Source organism: Thamnophis sirtalis, unplaced genomic scaffold (genome assembly GCF_051295495.1).
Source record: "Thamnophis sirtalis isolate CommonGarterSnake01/CBP01778 unplaced genomic scaffold, rThaSir2_p1.2 scaffold_3, whole genome shotgun sequence".
Classification (NCBI taxonomy): Eukaryota; Metazoa; Chordata; class Lepidosauria; order Squamata; family Natricidae; genus Thamnophis; species Thamnophis sirtalis.
The window spans coordinates 124,398,060-124,417,600 of record NW_028261383.1 but is presented as its reverse complement, the minus strand read 5'-3'; the positions used below and the strand labels follow the sequence as shown (position 1 = coordinate 124,417,600).

The following is a 19,541-nucleotide window of genomic DNA, read 5'->3' as shown; positions in this document are numbered from 1 at the left end:
ATGGCGCTCAAGATGCAAAGCACACAATTGTTCCTGTCCCGTTCCTCAAGAATGTAACAGTGGGTTTTCCTGTCTCCAGCACCCAAAAGAAAATTATGAAATAACAGAATAACAGAGTTAGAAGGAACCTTGCAAATCTTCTAGTCCAACCCAGTGGTCAGGCAGGAAACCCTATACCATTTCAGACAAATGGTTATCCAATCTCTTCTTAAAAACTTCCAGTGTTGGAGCACTCACAACTTCTGTCAGGAAATTTCTCCTAGGTTGCTTTTCTCCTTGATTAGTTTCCATCCATTGCTTCTTGTCCTGCCTTCAGGTGCTTTGCTTGACTCCCTCTTCTTTGTGGCATCCACTGAGATATTGGAACACTACTAACATGTCACTTCTAGTTCTTCTTTTCATTAAACTAGACAGTCCCAATTCCAGCAACCATTCCTTTTTTTTTACTCTACAGTCCCCTAATCATTTTGATTGCTCTTCTCGCCACTCTTTTTAGAGTCTCGACATCTTTTTTACATCATGGCAACCAAAACTGGATGCAGTATTCTAAGTGTGGTCTTCCTAAGGCTTTATAAAGTGGTATTAAAACTTCACATGCTCTTGATTCTATCCCTCTGTTAATGATTGTGATGTAAACACTGAGCTTGCTCATAAATTCTTAATTGTTTAACAGTGAGCTTCATTTGCAAGAAAACCTAAATGGGGTACAAAGCTTATTTTAAAAATGTGCAATATAATAAAAACACTGAAACTGCATCATTAAAATGAAAATAGAGGAGGTCACAAAAGCCCATGGCATAGATGGACTTCCGTCATTTTCCCGGAAAAGCTTATTTTTTACATGCCCTATTTATTCATTCAGGAAGGAGAAACATGTATGTATCATTTCTATTGAGTATTTTAAACCAAATGTTAGCAGGTCTTGAGTACAGTACTGGGAATTGCTTCAGTCCTTTAGCATAGATGTAAGTTATTGCCTTGCAAATAGATGAGAGCTCATAGACCATAGTTTAACAATTATGAACACAGAAAGCTGCATTCTAACATGTCAAGAGTCTCTACCAAAACCTGTTCACATTTGCTACCTTTTTTAAAGTAATTAATCTGGAGGGACATGGTGGCTCAGTGGCTAAGACACTTAACTTGTCTATCAGAAGGTTGGCAGTTCAGCAGTTCGAATCCTTAGTGCCGCATAATGGGGTGAGCTTCCATTACTTGTCCCAGCTTCTGCCAACCTAGCAGTTCAAAAGCATGTAAAAATGCAAGTAGAAAAATAGGGACCACCTTTGCTGGGAAGATAACAGTGTTCTGTGTGCCTTCGGCGTTTAGTCATGCTGGCCACATGACCACGGAGATGTATTTGGACAGCGGTGGTTCTTTGGCTTTGATATGGAGATGAGCACCACCCCCAAGAGTCAGGAATGACTAGCATATATGTGGGAGGGGAACCTTTACCTAATTAATCTGAAAATGTGAGAGATAAATAGAACCTGATACCTTCTGCAAATCATTGTATGCTTTCCCACTGAGCAAAGATTGCCCCTGGGACTGACCACTTGCTAAAGATTGGAGCATCTCTTCTAGCTTCCCACGATTCATTTCGTAGGTAACCAAATCCCCATTTTGTGTTTCTGCCAGGTTACCATGGAGTGACATGGGAACTGAACAGATGGCCCTCACTCTCTTGGTCCAGCATACAGAGGTAAATCAGGAGGACTCCTTGTGTCTGGGTGCCTCCTCCTCTTTGTCATTTGGGGTATGGGAAGTGGTCATATTTTTTAATACCTGTATTAAGAGTTCTAAAAAAGGAGATTAAAAACTAATACAAATTAATATATCATAAGAAAGAAAAGAAAATGAAATCAAAGAGAAAGTTAAAAACGCAGGAAAGGAAAAATCAAACTAGAAGAGAAAGAAAAAAGACACAAAGAAGTAACTGCGAATCTTCATTATGGCAGATACAAGCACAATGATAAATTTGCCTCTTTCTCTAAAGTTACTGAAGTATTCTTTATATAATCTATCCTGTCTAATAATCAGAACTATAAATCATTTTCCTGTTTTCTGCAAGAAGTCCATAAGGGGTTTGCAGTCAGCAATAAATGTAGACATTATCTGATTTCTAATTGATAAAAGTTTTATTTTCAATACCTGAATATGCAACCTGCCCCCAAGCCCTGGAAGCAATCCCTGGAACCATAGCATGGCTCCTGCCACCTCTCCAGCAATTACTACCAAACTACCCTTTGACATGGGACAGAAGAGGGAACATTATTAAAGATGTGGGAATTATTCATATTAAGTGGATTCTGTAATTACATGAAATCAGAATTAAAATGAAAGCTAGATTCAGTTGAATTGAGTCTTTGTTCTGATCCTACTCACAGATACCTACTTTATGTAGAATGCTCCAACATGCCACGCAAGGACCAAGTTCCTCCCTCTTTCAATTAGGCATAACTATCCTAAAACCACATACTGCCCTTGACTAAATGTGCAGATGTTGTCCAAGGAACCAATCCAAACATTTTGTAGATGTGATCCTTTTACTATATGAGCTGGTTCTGTAAGGAAGAAAGGCAAAATGAAATGAAGGTAAGATGGAGGAAGAAAATAGATGAGATGAAAAGAAAAGCGAGTTGGGGGCCTTTACCCATTTTTGGCTCGGATCCCATCCAGCATTAGCGGTAAAATGTGACTCCCCAATGAATTATTTTTGTGCAAAATCATCAGAAAAAGTGTTGCTTAGTCACATACTAAGTTTCATTGGTGAAACTTTTCTCATTGGTCCATCATTTTCTGCATATCTTTTTAAGAATCCACTGCTTCTGTTGACTCTCTATCTTCTCCCTTTGTAGGTACCAATCCAGGAAGCTCTCCTCTGTCATTCTGATGATGCGTTGAATGACTTGGCTACAAAAATTTTTTTGAGTATGTGATGGTCCATTAATGAATCAATGAGAAGTGATTGGTAATCTAAGAGCCGTGGTTAGGATGCTAATTCTGCTGACTGTTGTCTGCCGGCAGTTTGACTCTCACCGGCTCAAGGTTGACTCAGTTTTCCATCTTTCCGGGGTTGGTAAAATGAGGACCCAGATTGTTGGGGAAAATATGCTGATTCTGTAAATCACTTCAACATCTTCATCAATGATTTGGATGAGGGAATAAATGGGGAACTCATCAAATTTGCAGATGACACCAAGCTGGCAGGAATAGCCAACACTCCAGAAGACAGGCTTAAGATACAGAAGGATATTGACAAACTTGAACATTGGGCACTATCTAACAAAATGAAATTCAATGGTGAAAAGAGTAAGGTTCTACATTTAGACAAGAAAAACGAAATGCACAGGTACAGTATAGGTGGTACCTTGCTCAATAGTAGTAGCTGTGAGAGGGATCTTGGAGTCCTAATGGACAACCATTTAAATATGAGCCAGTAGTATGCAAAAGCTGCCAAAAAAGCCATCACAGTTTTAGGCTACATAAACAGAGGGATAGAATCAAGATCACGTGAAGTGTTAATATCACTTTATAATGCCTTGGTAAGGCCACACTTGGAATACTGCATTCAGTTTTGGTCACCACAATGTAGAAAAGATGTGGGGACTCTAGAAAGAGTGCAGAGAAGAGCAACAAAGATGATTAGGGGACTGGAGACTAAAACATATGAAGAACGGTTGCAGGAACTGGGTATGTCTAGTTTAATGAAAAGAAGGACTAGGGGAGACATGGTAGCAGGGGTTGCCACAAAGAAGAGGGAGTCAAACTATTCTCCAAGGCACCTGAGGGTAGAACAAGAAGCAATGGGTGGAAACTAATCAAAGAGAGAAGCAACTTAGAACTGAGGAGAAATTTCCTGACAGTTAGAACAATTAATCAGTGGAACGACTTGCCTCCAGAAGTTGTGAATGCCCCAACACTGGAAGTCTTTAAGAAGATGTTGGACAGCCATTTGTATTGTATTGTATACTTAGAGAGGGCTGAAGAGCCAGAGGGGCAGAACAAAGTGAGGTGTGTATTGCTTGTTGTTTTAAGTAGCAGATCAATGGATCGGATTGCGCCTTTGAGGCCTCTCCACGGCAGTGGATCCAGGAGGGCACCTTGGTTTACCAAGGAACTCCGGGAGATGAAGCGCCAAAAGAGACACCTAGAGCGACGCTGGAAGGCTAGTAACTCTGAATCTGATCGAACACTATTAAGAGCCTTTATCAGGACTTACCTAGTGGTGATACGGGCGGCAAAATGTACACATTTTTCCGCTCTTATTGCGTCCGTGGAATCTCGCCCAGCCGCCCTGTTTAGGGTGACCCACTCCCTCCTGAAAGGTGAGGAGGCGGGGGAACCCCTGCAGGGAAGAGCTGAGGAATTCGTTCAGTTTCTAGCAGATAAAATCACTCAGATTCGGACAGACCTGGACTTCGCTTGGGCAGTACCATCCGAGATGCCGAGGGTGAGTCTTAATTGGATTTGCTGGGATGAGTTCGAATTTGTCACCCCTGAGGAAGTGGACAAGGCCATGGGAGCGATGAGTGCCTCCACCTGTTTACTGCACCCGTGCCCCTCCTGGCTGGTTTCGACCAGCAGAGAGGTGACACGAGGCTGGCTCCAGGCAATTACTAATGCATCTTTGCAGGAGGGGTCTTTCCCACAACCATTGTAGGAAGCAGTGATAAGACCCCTCCTCAAGAAGCCTTCCCTGGACCCAGCTATCTTAAAAAAACTAGCATCCTGTCTCCAACCTTCCTTTTCTGGGGAAGGTTGTTGAGAAGGTGGTGGCGCTTCAACTCCGACGCTCCTTGAATGAAGCAATTCAAGGTGTTGGTTATTACCTTTAAAGCCCTACATGGTTTAGGGCCAGCGTACCTTCGAGACTGCCTACTGCCACATACCTCCCAGCGGCCAGTAAGATCCCACAGATTGGGCCTCCTTCAGATGCCGTCATCCAGACCGTGTCGGCTGGCAGGCCCCCGGAGGAGAGCCTTCTCTGTGGCTGCTCCGACCCTCTGGAATCAGCTACCCCCAGAGATCCGGACCATACCCACCCTTATGGCCTTCAGGAAAGCTGTAAAAACCTGGCTGTTCTGGCAGGCCTGGGGCTGTTGACCTCATTGTTGAGGTCCAGCCCCGGTTAGAATGAATGCATGTGGTTTTTGTGGTTTTGAACTGTCTTTTTTGTCTTATTCTTTTCTTTCTCTCTTTTTTCCTTTGTAAGCCACCCGGAGTCCTTCAGGATTGGGCAGCATATAAATTTTAATAATAAATAAATAAATAAATAAATAAATAAATAAATAAATAAATAAATAAATAAATAAATAATTGTAATGAACATTGAGCAGCAGGGATTGTTATTTAAAGACAATCAAATATAAGCTAGGATATGGAAAAATGGAGGGGGAACATGGAATATACTTATAATGAGATTATAAAGATAGATTAAAAATTTGGGGTGGGTAATGATATATAACTATACAATATTATGATGAGAATAGCTGGGAATATGAAATTATAAATACCATCAACATAAAATGGAGCTTGCTCAGAGGATGAGAGGGAGAGTGTGGAAGAGAGGAGAGAGGCAAGGGAAGAAGAGGGTAAGGAGAGAGGGTGGGGGGAAGAGGGGGAGGGAAAGAAGGAGTGGAAAGGGGAGAGAGGAAAAGAAGAGAGGAAGGGGAAGTAGAGAAGAGAAAAATGACAGAGGGTGGAAAGGAGGTAGGGAGGAGGAGGAGAGAGGGAGAAGAAAGTGACGGACAGGGTATGGAGAGCAGAGGAGCCAATAATTGTTTTTTGGGAGTTGATGGTAAGACAAATTGATGTTAATATTTAATAGTAAAAAATAATGTGGTTATGTGTTATGAAAATAAAAAAATAAAAAACTTTAATTTAAAAAAAGAGAGGGCCGAAGAGCCCTTGAAGCAGTATATACCATGTTTCCCCGAAAATAAGACAGGGTCTTATTTTCTTTTGACCCCCAAAATAAGTGTTTGGCCTTATTTTTGGGAAGGTACAGGAGGCGGCGAGCGTGGTCACCTCATGGCTGCTGCTGTGTTGCAATATTTTTGGGGAGGGCTTATTTTGGGGGGAGGGCTTATTTTAGCACATGCGTTCAAAAGCCCAATTGGGCTTATTATCCAGGGAGGTCTTATTTTCAGGGAAACAGGTTATGTCTAAGTGCTATTGCTATTGCTGTTGCTATGACTAATGCTATTGCCACAGCACTGATTAAACTTTTATTTATTTAGCTATGGATTCAGGAAAGGTACTAAGAATATTTCTACTTGTACCAGTTCTCTGAAAATCAACTATCAGGACTATATTTTTGCTAAGACAACTCCATATTTGCTGCTTTTGAATTTTTAAAAACTTTTCCAATTGACAAAGTGGTAAATAAAAGAAGAATGATGGGGACAGGAGAGAAAGGATTAGTGGTTAGTCATAATCTTAAAATGAAATGTGAGAAGGGGATGCAATCAAATACTTATATTAGACACTAAACCTGTAAAAAGGGTTTTGGTTATGCATAGACATTTTAAACACTGTTGTAATGAGAAATCTTTTTTAAATGCAATGCTTGATCCCCCCCCCTCTTAAAATATTTGAATATTCTTTAGCAAGAATCAGGAATACTTTAGATGGCAGGCAGCTCTGCAAGTTCTTATGAGATGGTGCTTATGCATTTCCCCTCCCACATTTTCAGATAATTTTCAAAGATCTTGTACAAGAACAGTGAAATCACATGCATTCGGATCTATAGTTTTATTGTATTGTATTGTATATAATTGGGGAACAACATTTGTTCACAAAAAATATATTGCTAATTGTCATTCTGAATCATCCTCTTTAGGAAAAATCACACAAATTCACTGGCAGTTTCTCTTTCCTAAGTGGAAGATAAATTTAGATATATTGTACTGTTTGCATTTGATGGTGATAATACTGATCAAAACAGAGGCCCTTGAATCTCCACTTAGGAATCAGTGCCGTAACCCTATATTTTACTTTTCCAGCTAAGATTAATGCTGATTTCTTATTTTGAAGCTCTGATGAGGTTCATGGGAGACCAGCCAGGCCTCAAGAAACAAGATAAAATGGATTATATCTATGAAATCCTTCAGGTTTGTGGCTCTTGTGGTGGATTTGTGTAGATAACAGTAGCCTAATGAGACTTGAAAGGTCATCAGATTTCTACTGAAGGGGCATTGATTGCCTTGAAAGGAGATTGATTTTCAGATGCTTATTTTCCCTTTCTATTCCCCTTAGCTAACTCTATGAACTCTTATCTTATCTTAAATTAAATTATGCACAGTTTAACAATTTGCAAAATAATAATCATAAATCAAAGATATCAAGAGGGAGCAAGACAGTACAGCTGACAATCAAGATAAAGTAGGGAATGAGAATAGGGAAAAGAAACAAAAATCTTAGGAAAGGAAAGAAGTTAAACACTGCACATTCTGAGTCATTTCAAAATGTGAGTTCTTATCACTAATGGGTTTATATAAGGGATGGGCTACTACGGGTTCGCCTGGGTTCGGGAGAACCCATAGCTAATGTTATGGATGGTTCGGAGAACCTCCAAATCCCATCCCTGGCTGGCTCTTCCCACCCTGTCTCTCCCCTCCCAGGAGTCTCCACGCGGCCCGTTTCAGATGCAAGGTAAGTGCAGGGCCCACGTGGAGGCTTGGGGAGGGGGAAAAACAGGCCCCCCGGAAGTTCCAGAAGGCTGGAAATGGGCCCTTTTCCTGTTTCCGGAGAATCTCCGGAGCCTGGGAGAGAAAGTTTTCACCCTCCCAGAGGCTTGAGGAAAGCCTCCGGAGCCTGGGGAAGGCGAAAATGCCTCCACCATGGTGTAGGAGGCCGACTAGGCTACGCCCACCATGGCCACACCCACCCAGCAACCAGGCAGAGAACCCGTTGCTGAAATTTTTGAAGCCCACCCCTGGTCTATATGTATTTTGCACTAATGGGTTGATATGTAGTTTGACTTATTCCAAACTATGGTAAGCTAATTCTGTTTCCTCGGGACCTTTTTGTTAAAGTTTTGAGAAGATCTGAGCTTCTGCTCTGAGTTCAGCAGTAAATTCATTCCTGATTCCTTTTCTATGGTACACATAACTTGCTCTTTGGCCTCCAAATTCTGCTTGCTAGAGCTGTAATGGCTAAGTGGAATAAGAAGTCCCAGTTTCTGGATTCTTTATCCAGAAACCAAAGGCCTTATCATGTACTCCTATCAAGCACAATGCAGATTATCATGAGATACTGACATCAATCTGACCTCAGAGTCCAATGAAAGTGCCAGGTAACACTCCAATCTTGGGAGTTCAAGATCAAAAAGTACAATTAGGGACCATTGCAGAAAAAATTATATTCAAGTGTCTCTCAGCTCAGGGGTAATCCTAGTGCTTCCCACGTGGCCTGCAAGAGAAGAAGAAACTAAATTCTTTTTTCCCCCCTGGGTTTTTACAGTGTTGCAAATACAAGAAGACTCTGCATGATGAGGTTTACTGCCAGGTTATCAAGCAGATCACCGGGAATCCTAATCTGTAAGCACCAAAGAATGTAACACTGATTCTTCACACCTTGCATGGGTTGCTGATTGATTCCTGACAAATATTTAAATTTTTGGTTTTAACTTGTAAAAACCCTTTACTGTGTGGCACCTGACCACTTGCAGGAGTATCTCCTCCTATTGCTATCAGCCCAAAGTACTGGACCAAACTCCTCATTGCCCCACACTGCCAAGGGGCCAAGGCAGTGGTGGGTTTCAAAATTTTTTAGAACCTCTTCTGTAGGTGTAGCCTGCTTTGTGGGAGTGGCTTGCCAGCCATGTGACTGGGTGGGAGTGGCTTGCCAGCCAGGTGATTGGGTGGGCATGGCCAACTTGTAAAATGTCGTGAAACTCACTTAACAACGCTCTTGCTTAGCAACCAAAATGTTGGCTCAGAAACTGGCATTTGAAGCACACAAGTCTTAAAGCTATCAAGTTACAAGACCTTTGCACCCCTAACCCTTTAGGAAAAAAAACCCACAGGGGTGTTCAAACTTGACAGCTTTAAGACTTGTGGACTTCAACTCCCAGAATTCCTCCTCTCGCTCTTCATCTTGATGATGTGCGGAAGGGCAGTGGGGGGGAGCTGGAACCGGTTCTAAATGGCACTATAGATTTGTAGAACCTCTTCTATAGAAGAGGTTAGAACTGGCAGGAACCCACCCTTGGACCAAGGGAACAAAACCCAGAATGCCCATGGTAGTACCAGTGCTCTCTGTAGACTCCAAAGAGATTTCAGACTAGCCCTCTTTATTGGCTCTGGGGAAAAAATGTTAAAAAGAGAACAGTTATCAGAAAATGTCTTAACTGAGTTTATGCACCAGGCCACCTTCTATTCCGTGTATTTATTTTTGTGGTGTTTTACTTTGGTAATATAGGGTCTTTGGGTTTGGTTTAGATTTTTATTAGTGTGATTGTATTAGTACATTTTTAATTACCACATGGTATTTTTAATATGTTGTCTACACTGTAAGTGATGTAAGCTGTGGAGTGTTGTTGGATTCCAATGGAATATAAAGACAATGAATGAATGAATGAATGAATGAATGAATGAATGAATGAATGAATGAATGAATGAATGACGAAAGAAAAAAAGAGCAAAGATAGGAGCAGTGACACATCGGTTTGAGGTACTCTGTTTTGGGAATTGACAGGTCATTTATTTTTCTGTTACATAGTTATATTTTTAGTTCATATTTTCTTTTATTCTTACAAAGTTCTTACAAAGTTCTACAGAGGTCTGTAGGCTAAACAATGATAGGATAAAAATGGGTTAAATATGGATTGTTCTAGTTTGAACTTCAAGAACACAATTACACTATATTGCCAAAAGTATTCGCTCACCTGCCTTTCTCGCATATGAACTTACTGTAGGTGACATCCCATTCCTAATCCATAGGGTTCAATATGACGTCGGTCCACCCTTTGCACCTATAACAGCTTCAACTTTTCTGGGAAGGCTGTCCACAAGGTATAGGAGTGTCTTTATGGGAATTTTTGACCAGAAGCGCTTTTGTCACACACTGATGTTGGACAAGTTTCTGTGGCCTACTACTTCGTGGCTGAGTAACTGTCGTTCCCAAACACTTCCACGTTCTTATAATACAGCTGACAGTTGACTGTGGAATACTTAGGAGCATGGAAATTTCACGACTGGGATTTGTTGCACAGGTGGCATCCTATCACAGTTCTACGCTGGAATTCACTGAGCTCCTGAGAGCGACCCATTCTTTCACAGAATGTGTGGTTTGAATGGCCTGCCAGGGGGAACGGAGGCTACGGGTGGGGAAGTGGGGCCAACGGGTGCGGGGATGGGCCGGTGCATCCCGGTCATTGTTGGGAGAGGCAGGTTCGACGGGAGCTATAGGGCTAGCCATTACCAGGGAAGGAGGGTTCGCTACATCACAGCGATCCCCCCTTCCGGCCCTACCAGCTCCACTCCAAGACCAGGTGGCGAGAGTTCTCAGGGCCCTGGTCTCAGGCTGCTGTTGCTAAATGCCAGGTCTGTGATTCATAAAGCTCCCCTCGTCCGGGACCTAATATTAGACGAGGGGGCAGACCTGACATGTATTACTGAAACCTGGCTGGGCCATGAGGGAGGAGTCCCCCTCACTGAAATGTGCCCAGAAGGATTTTGGGTGCTCCACCAGTCGCGACACCAGAAAAGGGGTGGGGGAGTGGCTGTCATCATCCGAGAGTCTCTAGCTCCTCTCAGGATCCCTGCTCTGGAGATTGTCAGGTGTGAGTCCCTTCTGATGAAGTTGGACTTTGGGGGTCAAGTGGGGTTGTTACTAACGTACTTACCTCCCAACTGTGTTACAACAGCCCTACCTGTGCTTCTTGAGTCAGTAGCCGAGCTGGCGGTTGAGTTCCCCAGGCTTATAGTGCTGGGGGATTTCAACCTGCTGTCGCTCGGCGAATGCTCTGACGGAGCACGGGAGTTCATGGCTTCCATGACAGCCATGGACTTGACCCAAGTAATTCAGGGTCCGACCCATACAGCGGGTCACACGCTCGACCTCGTGTTTCTTTCGGGGCAGTGGAGATGTGATCTTGGTTTGAGGGGCATTAAGATCTTGCCCCTATCATGGTCAGATCACTTCCTGGTGAGGCTTGACTTTCGGAAACCAATCCCCCACTGTAGGGAGGTGGAACCGATTAGGTGGTTCCGTCCCAGGCACCTGATGGACCCTATGGGATTTCAGACGGTGCTTGGGGAGATACCTGACTCTCTGGCCCGCAGCCCGGCGGAGTCCTTGGTCGCTGCTTGGAATATAGCAGCGGCGGAAGCTCTAAACCAGATTGCGTCTTTACGGCCTCTCCGCAGCAGTGGATCCAGGAGGGCTCCTTGGTTTACCAAGGAACTCCGGGAGATGAAGCGCCAAAAGAGACGCCTAGAGCAACGATGGAGGGCTAGTAACTCTGAATCCAACTGAACACAATTAAGAACCTTTGTTAGGACTTATCTAGTGGCAATACGGGCGGTAAAATGTGCGCATTTTTCCGCTCTTATCGCATCCGCAGAATCGCGCCCAGCCGCCCTGTTTAGGATAGCCCACTCCCTCTTGAAAGGGTGGACGAACCTCTACAGGGTAGAGCTGAGGAATTTGCCCAGTTTCTGTCGGCTAAAATCGCTCGGATTCGGACGGACTTGGACTCCACTTGGACGGTACCAGCTGAGGTGCTGGGGGAAGGTCCTGATTGGATTTTATGGAGCGAGTTTCAACTTGTCGCTCCTGAGAAAATGGACAAGGCCATGGGAGTGGTGAGCGCCTCCACCTGCTTACTGGATCCGTGTCCCTCCTGGCTGGTTTCGGCCAGCAGGGAGGTGATGCGTGGCTGGCTCCAGGGGATTATTAACACCTCTCTTCGGGAGGGATCCTTCCCGCACCCCCTAAAGGATGCGGTGGTGAGACCCCTCCTCAAGAAACCTTCCCTGGATCCAGCCATTTTGAACAACTATCGCCTAGTCTCCAACCTCCCATTCGTGGGGAAGGTTGTTGAGAACGTGGTGGCCTTTCAACTCCGACGGACCTTGGATGAAACAGATTATCTGGATCCCTTTCAGTCAGGTTTCAGGCCTGGTTATGGCACCGAAACTGCTTTGGTCGCGCTGACCGATGATCTCTGGCGGGCCAGGGATAGAGGTCATTCCTCTATCCTAGTGCTTCTTGACCTCTCAGCCACCTTTGATACCATCGACCATGGTATCCTTCTGCGACGGTTACGGAGGTGGGAGTGGGAGGCACCATCCTAAGGTGGTTCTCCTCCTACCTCTCGGACAGGTCGCAGTCAGTGTTGGTTGGGGGACAGAGATCGACCCCTAGGCCCCTCAAATATGGGGTGCTGCAGGGTTTGGTCCTGTACCCCCTCCTGTTCAATATCTACATGAAGCCGCTGGGTGAGATCATACACCGGCACAGGATTAAATATCATCAATATGCGGACGATACACAATTGTATCTGTCCGCCCCGTGCCAACTCAGTGAAGCAGTTGAAGTGATGTGCCAGTGCCTGGAGGCTGTCAGGGTCTGGATGGGAGCGAACAAGCTTGCATTCAATCCAGACAAGACCGAGTGGCTATTGATGCTGCCTCCCAAGGATGGTCCTGACATTCCACCTCTTAGCCTGGGGGGTGAAATTATTCACCCCTCGGAGAGGGCTCGCAATCTGGGTGTCCTCCTGGATCCACAGCTGACGTTAGAACACCATTTGTCGGCTGTGACCAGGGGGGCCTTTGCCCAGGTTCGCCTGGTGCACCAGTTACGGCCCTATCTGGACCGGGAGGCCCTTCGAATAGTCACCCACGCCCTCATCACCTCAAGACTGGATTACTGTAATGCACTCTACATGGGGCTGCCCTTGAAGAGTGTCCGAAGACTACAGCTGGTCTAGAATGCAGCCATGCGAGCGATAATGGGTGTACCGAGGTACACCCATGTTACACCTATCCTCTGCGAGCTGCACTGGCTTCCCATTGGTCTCCGGACCCGTTTCAAGGTGCTAGTCATTACTTTTAAAGCCCTACATGGTTTGGACCTGGCTACCTGAGAGACCGCCTCCTGCCATTTACCTCCCAACCACCAATAAGATCACACAGGTTGGGCCTCCTCCGGGTGCCGTCGACCAGACAATGCCGGCTGGCGGCTCCCCGAGCGAGGGCCTTCTCTGTAGCTGCACCGGCCTTGTGAACGAGCTACCTGCAGAGATCCAGACCCTCACCACTCTCCCGGCCTTCCGTAAAGCGACCAAGACCTGGCTCTTCCGGCAGGCCTGGGGCTGTTGATTAATTTCCAGCCCCACTTGATGGAATGGATGTTGTCTTGATTTTAATTTGGTATTTTTAAATATTTTAAATGCTTTTACTTGTTGTGAGCCGCCCAGAGTCCCTAGGAAGTGGGTGGCATACAAATCCTATTAAAGTTTAAAGTTTGTAAAAACTGTCTGCATGCCTAGGTACTTGATTTTATATACCTGTGGCCATGGAAGTGATTGGAACACCTGATTCTGATTATTTGGATGGGTGAGCGAATACTTTTGGCAATATAGTGCATGTTATCTCATAGGTTTCTTTTTAAAGATACCACAGTAGTCCTGTATAGAAAACTCTCACCAAAGAGTTTTATATTTTTATGTTGGGTTTATGTTTTTATTTAGTGCCAGGGTGGGCAATCTTACATCATATCCTCACTTCGTTTTTTTGGAGGGAGGGCAGGGTGTTATGTGGAGGTGGGATTCAATGGTATATTAAAATTTGTGATATGGCTATTTGGTGACTTTGCACAGCTGTTTTCACATTTCCCACTTCAGAATTCCTTTTTTGTACTTCTCATTTCCCACCTCCTTCTCATTTATTTCTCCTCAGAGTTTCATCTTTTTACTTTCCCCCTTTTAGTCAACAAAAAATATTTTCACTTGTGATCTCTGAGATGTGCTCACAGTCCTTTCTTTGTTCCAGGGATAGTTGTCGCCATGGCTGGCAGCTCCTCAGCCTTTTGACTGGATACTTCCTCCCATCCAATACCTTGAGGCCTTACATCACTGAGTTTTTGCAGCAGATCTGCTATGATAGTAACCACCCCTGCTCAGGTACATGACCTGTCTCCTCCTATTCATTAGTTGTGAAGAATCTGTGGTGTTATTTTCCATGCTTGCAGTCTATCTACCACCAACCCTTCGTTTCTGTGTGTTCCTTAACATCCTTTTAATAGTCACAAATCAACAGCCAATCCTCAGTCCTGTATGGGGAAGGTAGGTGGGGAACTCATGCATGAGGTCCAGCACCTAATTCTATTTTAGCAGAAGCCTCTTTAAATGTCAGTCACACTTCCTACATCGTATGCTCAGCGTTGTGTGTGCGTTTTTTTTAATCCCCAGGAATAGCCGAGGATTGCCAGAGCAACCTGAAGAAACTGATCACGTATGGAAGCCGCAAACACTTGCCATTTTTGGCGGAGATGAGAGCATTTTTGGTAAATGAGAAGTAGATATGGGTCAGGGTGGGACTGTCTCCCCCTTGGGTGCTGAAGCAAATCTTCCAGGCAGAAAAGCAGAAAAGAGCTAGCTGGGGAAGACGGTAAAACAAAGCAAGTACTGGAAATAGAGCAACTTTTTAATGTGCATCTTGAGGTTGAATCATCTGCATGAACATGATTTACAAAGGTCAGGCTTGAAGGCAAATTGATGTGTGAGAAAACAGGCTTTTTTGAGCAAAGATTTATTTGTATTGCTTAGTATTACATCTTTAGAGAGGTCTGATGTTCAGAATTATGCCAAATCATTCAAATGTTTTAGGATTTAATATTTTGAACACCTTCATCCTCTGGCAGCCTCACCTTAAAGAGCACAACTACCCCAAGATTCATTATTCTTGGGCACAATTTTCCTATATTTTTCAGTAACTATTTGAAAAAAGTAGACTTTGGGGTGGAAAATTTTTAGAAGCAAATTGTGGACTTATGTGATGAGAAAACCTGTTTTGACAGATCACATCATTTGCACACAAATTGTCAGGGTTCCAAGTGACACCTCCAATGAAAGAAGACTTCAAGGCTTGAAGTTACTCAAAATTCCATTTTATTAGAGATGTCATATTGGCATAGCTGGGAAAACCCGAATCTGAAAGCTTCCAGGTTTTCCCCACCCAAATGAAAGTCCAAGCCCCTACCAGCACCCACATGTCCATCATCATGATCCAATCAGGCACTGTCCCAACTGGAGATGCCTTCTAGTCCCACACTTCCAGGTGCAGGGCAAGATGTCCTTGACTCTCTGAGAAAGGAATGTTATTTTGACTATATATCTCTCATACTCCATATAATTCCTCCCCTCCCATTTTCCCACAGCAGTAAATGTGGCAGGCCAGAAGGCCCAATGCAAAAGATGGCTTCCAGACCTGACAACATATTTATAGTAAATTTCGCGTACATCCTTGGTGTTCATTAAGAAGTTTTGAATAAGTAAGCCAGAATATGTTGGTCAAACGAATTCTTCTTTGAGATGATTACAAGCAGTTATAAGGGAAGACATCCAAGATAGAACAAGTGTTATGTGGAACAATGTGTCTGGAATAATAGATGCTGTAATATTTGAAGGAAAACAAGATCTGTACTGCTATACTGTATCCATCATAGTCATATGGGTCAGATATATGTATTTGCATTCATCAAAATTATTTTTTAAATCAAATATTAAACTAAAACGTTGCTTCAAGTTCCATTGATTTGAAGAATAAAAATACAGATAGTCCCTGACTTATGACAATTATAGGGACCAGAATTTCTGTTGCTAAGCGAGGTAGTTGTTAATTAAATAATGCCAGATTTTACATATATTTTTGCCATGGTTGTTAAGTGAATCACTACAGTTGCTAAGCAAACCACTGGTCATTAAGCGAATTTGGCTTTCCCATTGACTTTGCTTGCTGGAAGCTGGCTGGGAAAGTTGCAAATGGTGACCAGGTGAATCCAGGATATTGCAACCATTGTAAACACAGGCTGGTTGCAAAGTAACTGATGATTGATCACCTGACTGCAGGGAAGCTGTGACCGTCGTCAGGTGAGGATCTGTTCTAAGTCACTTTTTCCAATGCCGTTGTAACTTGGAATAGTTGCTAAATGAATCAATGTAAGTGGAGGACTGCCTGTACTCAAATGCTTAATTCTATTTCTCAAGTGCTCAATTTTTGCCAGGAATTGGATTTCAATTAGGAACAAAAATGCCTATATTGTACTTTTTTTCCCGTTGTCAGAAGGGCCACTCTTTGCGCCGGATATCAGTCATCTTACCTGGAGGTCTGCAATATAGCACAAAGATTAAGACATTCACTGTAAGTTCCTATTTAGTCCATTAAAAAGGATATTGTGGTGTGGTGCTCCACATATCCATGGTGATGAGCATTTTCTTTCTTTTTTTTAAATTAATGATGTTGTTGCCTTACTGAGAGGATACCCAAAGATCAGTTTTTGATGCAGACATCTAAGAGGCCAGTCTGCATCTTGGGTTACCCAGTTATGCTAGAATAGAATAGAATAGAATAGAATAGAATAGAATAGAATAGAATAGAATAGAATAGAACAGTGTTTCCCAAACTTTTGACATATGTGTACCCCTTCTATAATTTTCGTAACGCTGAGTACCCCTCATAAAAACATATGCTTTAATAAAAATCAAAATATATTTATTTTTTATTTTTTTGGTACATACGCAAAATAAACAAAAGTTATATTATAAAGAACATTTATTTGATTCAATGAGAAGGATGAAATTGTTTATGTTGAGATGACAGATCATCATAATTTGGTTCCCTGGTTGTTAATTTTAATCTGAGATGCCAAACTCCGGTGCAACGCGTACCCCCACCAAACTCTTCCCATACCCCTGGGGGTACGCGTACCACACTTTGGGAAACACTGGAATAGAATAACAGAGTTGGAAGATACCTTGGAGGTCTTCTAGTCCAACCCTCTGCTTAGGAAGGAAATAGCAATAGCAATAGCAGTTAGACATATACAATATTCCTCAATAGCAATAGCAATATATAGACTTATATACCGCTTCATAGGGCTTTCAGCCCTCTCTAAGCGGTTTACAGAGTCAGCATATTGCCCCACAGTCTGGGTCCTCATTTCACCCACCTCGGAAGGATGGAAGGCTGAGTCAACCTTGAGCCGGTGAGATTAGAACCGCTGAACTGCAGATAACAGTCAGCTGAAGTGGCCTGCAGTACCGCACCCTAACCACTGCGCCACCACTTCAGACAAATGGTTGTCCAATCTCTTCTTAAAAACCTCCAGTGTTGGAACATTCACAACTTCTGGAGGCAAGTTGTTCCACTGATTAATTGTCTTCACTATCAGGAAATTTCTCCTTTAGTTCTAGGTTGCGTCTCTCCTTGATTAGTTTTGATTTAGTTTTCTTTTGAAGTTCTTGTGTCTTATTACCTGAACTATACCTGTAATATTTTGTTCTAGTCTTTTGGGGAGGGGGGAGAGAAGATTGAGGGAGCTTGGCAACAGTGCTTTGCATCCCTGGTTAAAAAGTAGCAGATATTAATGAGAAAGACCTGAATTTGCAGTCACACCAGCCAATACATATTTGAATGGCCTGACTTAACTTCCTTGTGTTTCTTCCTTTGAAATATTAATGGGTACATTAGGAATCCCTCCAAATTTTTACCTTCGTTCTTTTTGATTTGGGAAAAGCTTTGTAATCTGTTTGCTGAGAGGTGTAGACACAATCACACTTTGGATTAAAGCTCATGATAAGAATGCTAAATTCTCTCTTGCTTGTTGTGCAAAATCCAAAATGAACCAGATCATCTTTCTGAAAATGGGGAGGTCTTGTTTCACTCACTGTTTCTCAACTTGTTTTTTCTTTTTTGTATGTGTGATTGTTCCCGTGTCAAACTATTTTTAAAAGTAATGGAATGAAACAAATTAAATCTTCCTTGCACTTTCTGATTTTTTAAATGAGAGATGCTCAGTTCAAGACATTCTTTGCTTTAGACTGCATTGGGCAGACTGCATTTGTCCAGCCAAAGCAATTTGCACACACTTACATAAATTATTATTTTTTTCTGATGGTAGGTTACAGCTGATGTGTTAAAGGAAATCTGTGAACATATAGGAGTTACTGAGTTGGAGGAGATCCAAGAATTTGCCATCTTAGCCGACAAAGACAAAGGCAAGTGTACTAATGGTCAACTTCAATACAGTGAAATCCAATAAATATGGAGATTCACTCTAGTGCAGCTTTCTCCTTCCCACCGACCTCTACTGCCAGGGTCCTAGTTTTCTGGGATTGTATACAATCACGTGAAAAAAGAAAATAAACTTTCTTTGAGTTCAATGTTCTTACATATCAGGACAGACCAGTAGTAAAAATCATCTGGTCCTCTAGGGGGCAGTGTTCATCTCCGTTTCAAAGCCGAAGAGCCAGCGCTGTCTGAAGATGTCTCTGTAGTCATGTGACCGGCATGACTAAACACCGAAGGCGCATGGAACTCTGTTACCTTCCCACCAAAGGTGGTCCCTATTTTTTCTACTTGCATTTTTACATGCTTTCGAACTGCTAGGTTGGCAGAAGCTGGGACAAGTAATGGGAGCTCACTACATTAGGTGGCGCTAGGGATTTGAACTGCTGACCTTTTAGATCGACAAGCTCAGCATTTTAGTCACTGAGCTACCGTGTCCCTGATCCTTGGCAGTTCTTAAAAGTAGATAAATACAACCTTAGATGAACAACAACATCATATGACATGGCTTTTCCATTTTGGTTTTCTTTTTGTAAAATAAATGATGACATGGTGTAATATGTCATGTCTTTTTCATCTGAATAGGTTGTATTTACCTACTTTTAAGCCCTGATAAGGACCAGATGAGTTTTACTGTGCCCTGATATGTAAAATCATAGAACTCAAAGTGGGTATAAATATTTTTTCACATGACTGTAATTTCTCTAGGCTTATTGCACATGTGAAGAATGTATTTTTAATGATAGCCCTGATATTGATTTTAGGGCCGCATTATGATATGCATGTGATAGAGGATCTTGCCTTCGTCTGTTCAAAGTGTGGCTTTGTGATGGTTTGCTCCTGTTAAAGGAGAAGATCTGCCAGTACTCCTGGATCTGGGCCAGTTTACATATTTTCAGATAGCAATGGAAGACCTTTTTTTCTTTTTTGCATCAGTTTTTGATACAAGAGCACACTTATAGCCCTTTCTAGAAATCACAGCCTGTTAATTGTCATACTTGATCATGGTAATGGACAGAATTAAGATAATTTAATTTAGGTTTTCTACCCAAGTTGCTCCCAGAGCAACCCTGCTTTTGTTGAGCAATTTGTCTCATTCGTGAAATTTGATGTAGGGTCCAAATACCACCATCTTTCTTTTTTTATTTTCACATATGTGCCTCACCCACTGTTCTCTTTCTCTCCATAGAAAATTCATTGAGGTAGGGAATATGAAAAAGCTATCAATGCCTTTTGTTT

General features: G+C 42.8%; 1 protein-coding gene and 1 pseudogene across 3 annotated transcripts in view; both read left to right on the top strand.

Moving 5' to 3' along the window:
* The window catches only part of MYO15B (myosin XVB), a 74,795-nt gene that overhangs the window by 45,004 nt on the left and 10,250 nt on the right, over positions 1-19,541 (top strand). For 2 of the 3 annotated variants that reach the window (XM_087709935.1, XM_087709934.1), the window contains exons 30-37: positions 1,639-1,702; positions 2,859-2,931; positions 7,039-7,115; positions 8,467-8,543; positions 14,007-14,137; positions 14,426-14,520; positions 16,299-16,376; positions 18,136-18,232. In XM_087709935.1, the coding sequence (XP_087566061.1) occupies positions 1,639-1,702; positions 2,859-2,931; positions 7,039-7,115; positions 8,467-8,543; positions 14,007-14,137; positions 14,426-14,520; positions 16,299-16,376; positions 18,136-18,232 (692 nt within the window). The remainder of the gene's footprint in view (positions 1-1,638; positions 1,703-2,858; positions 2,932-7,038; positions 7,116-8,466; positions 8,544-14,006; positions 14,138-14,425; positions 14,521-16,298; positions 16,377-18,135; positions 18,233-19,541) is intronic. The other variant, XM_087709936.1, reaches the window with a different exon arrangement.
* Positions 10,360-13,976, top strand: LOC148048159 (uncharacterized; annotated as a pseudogene).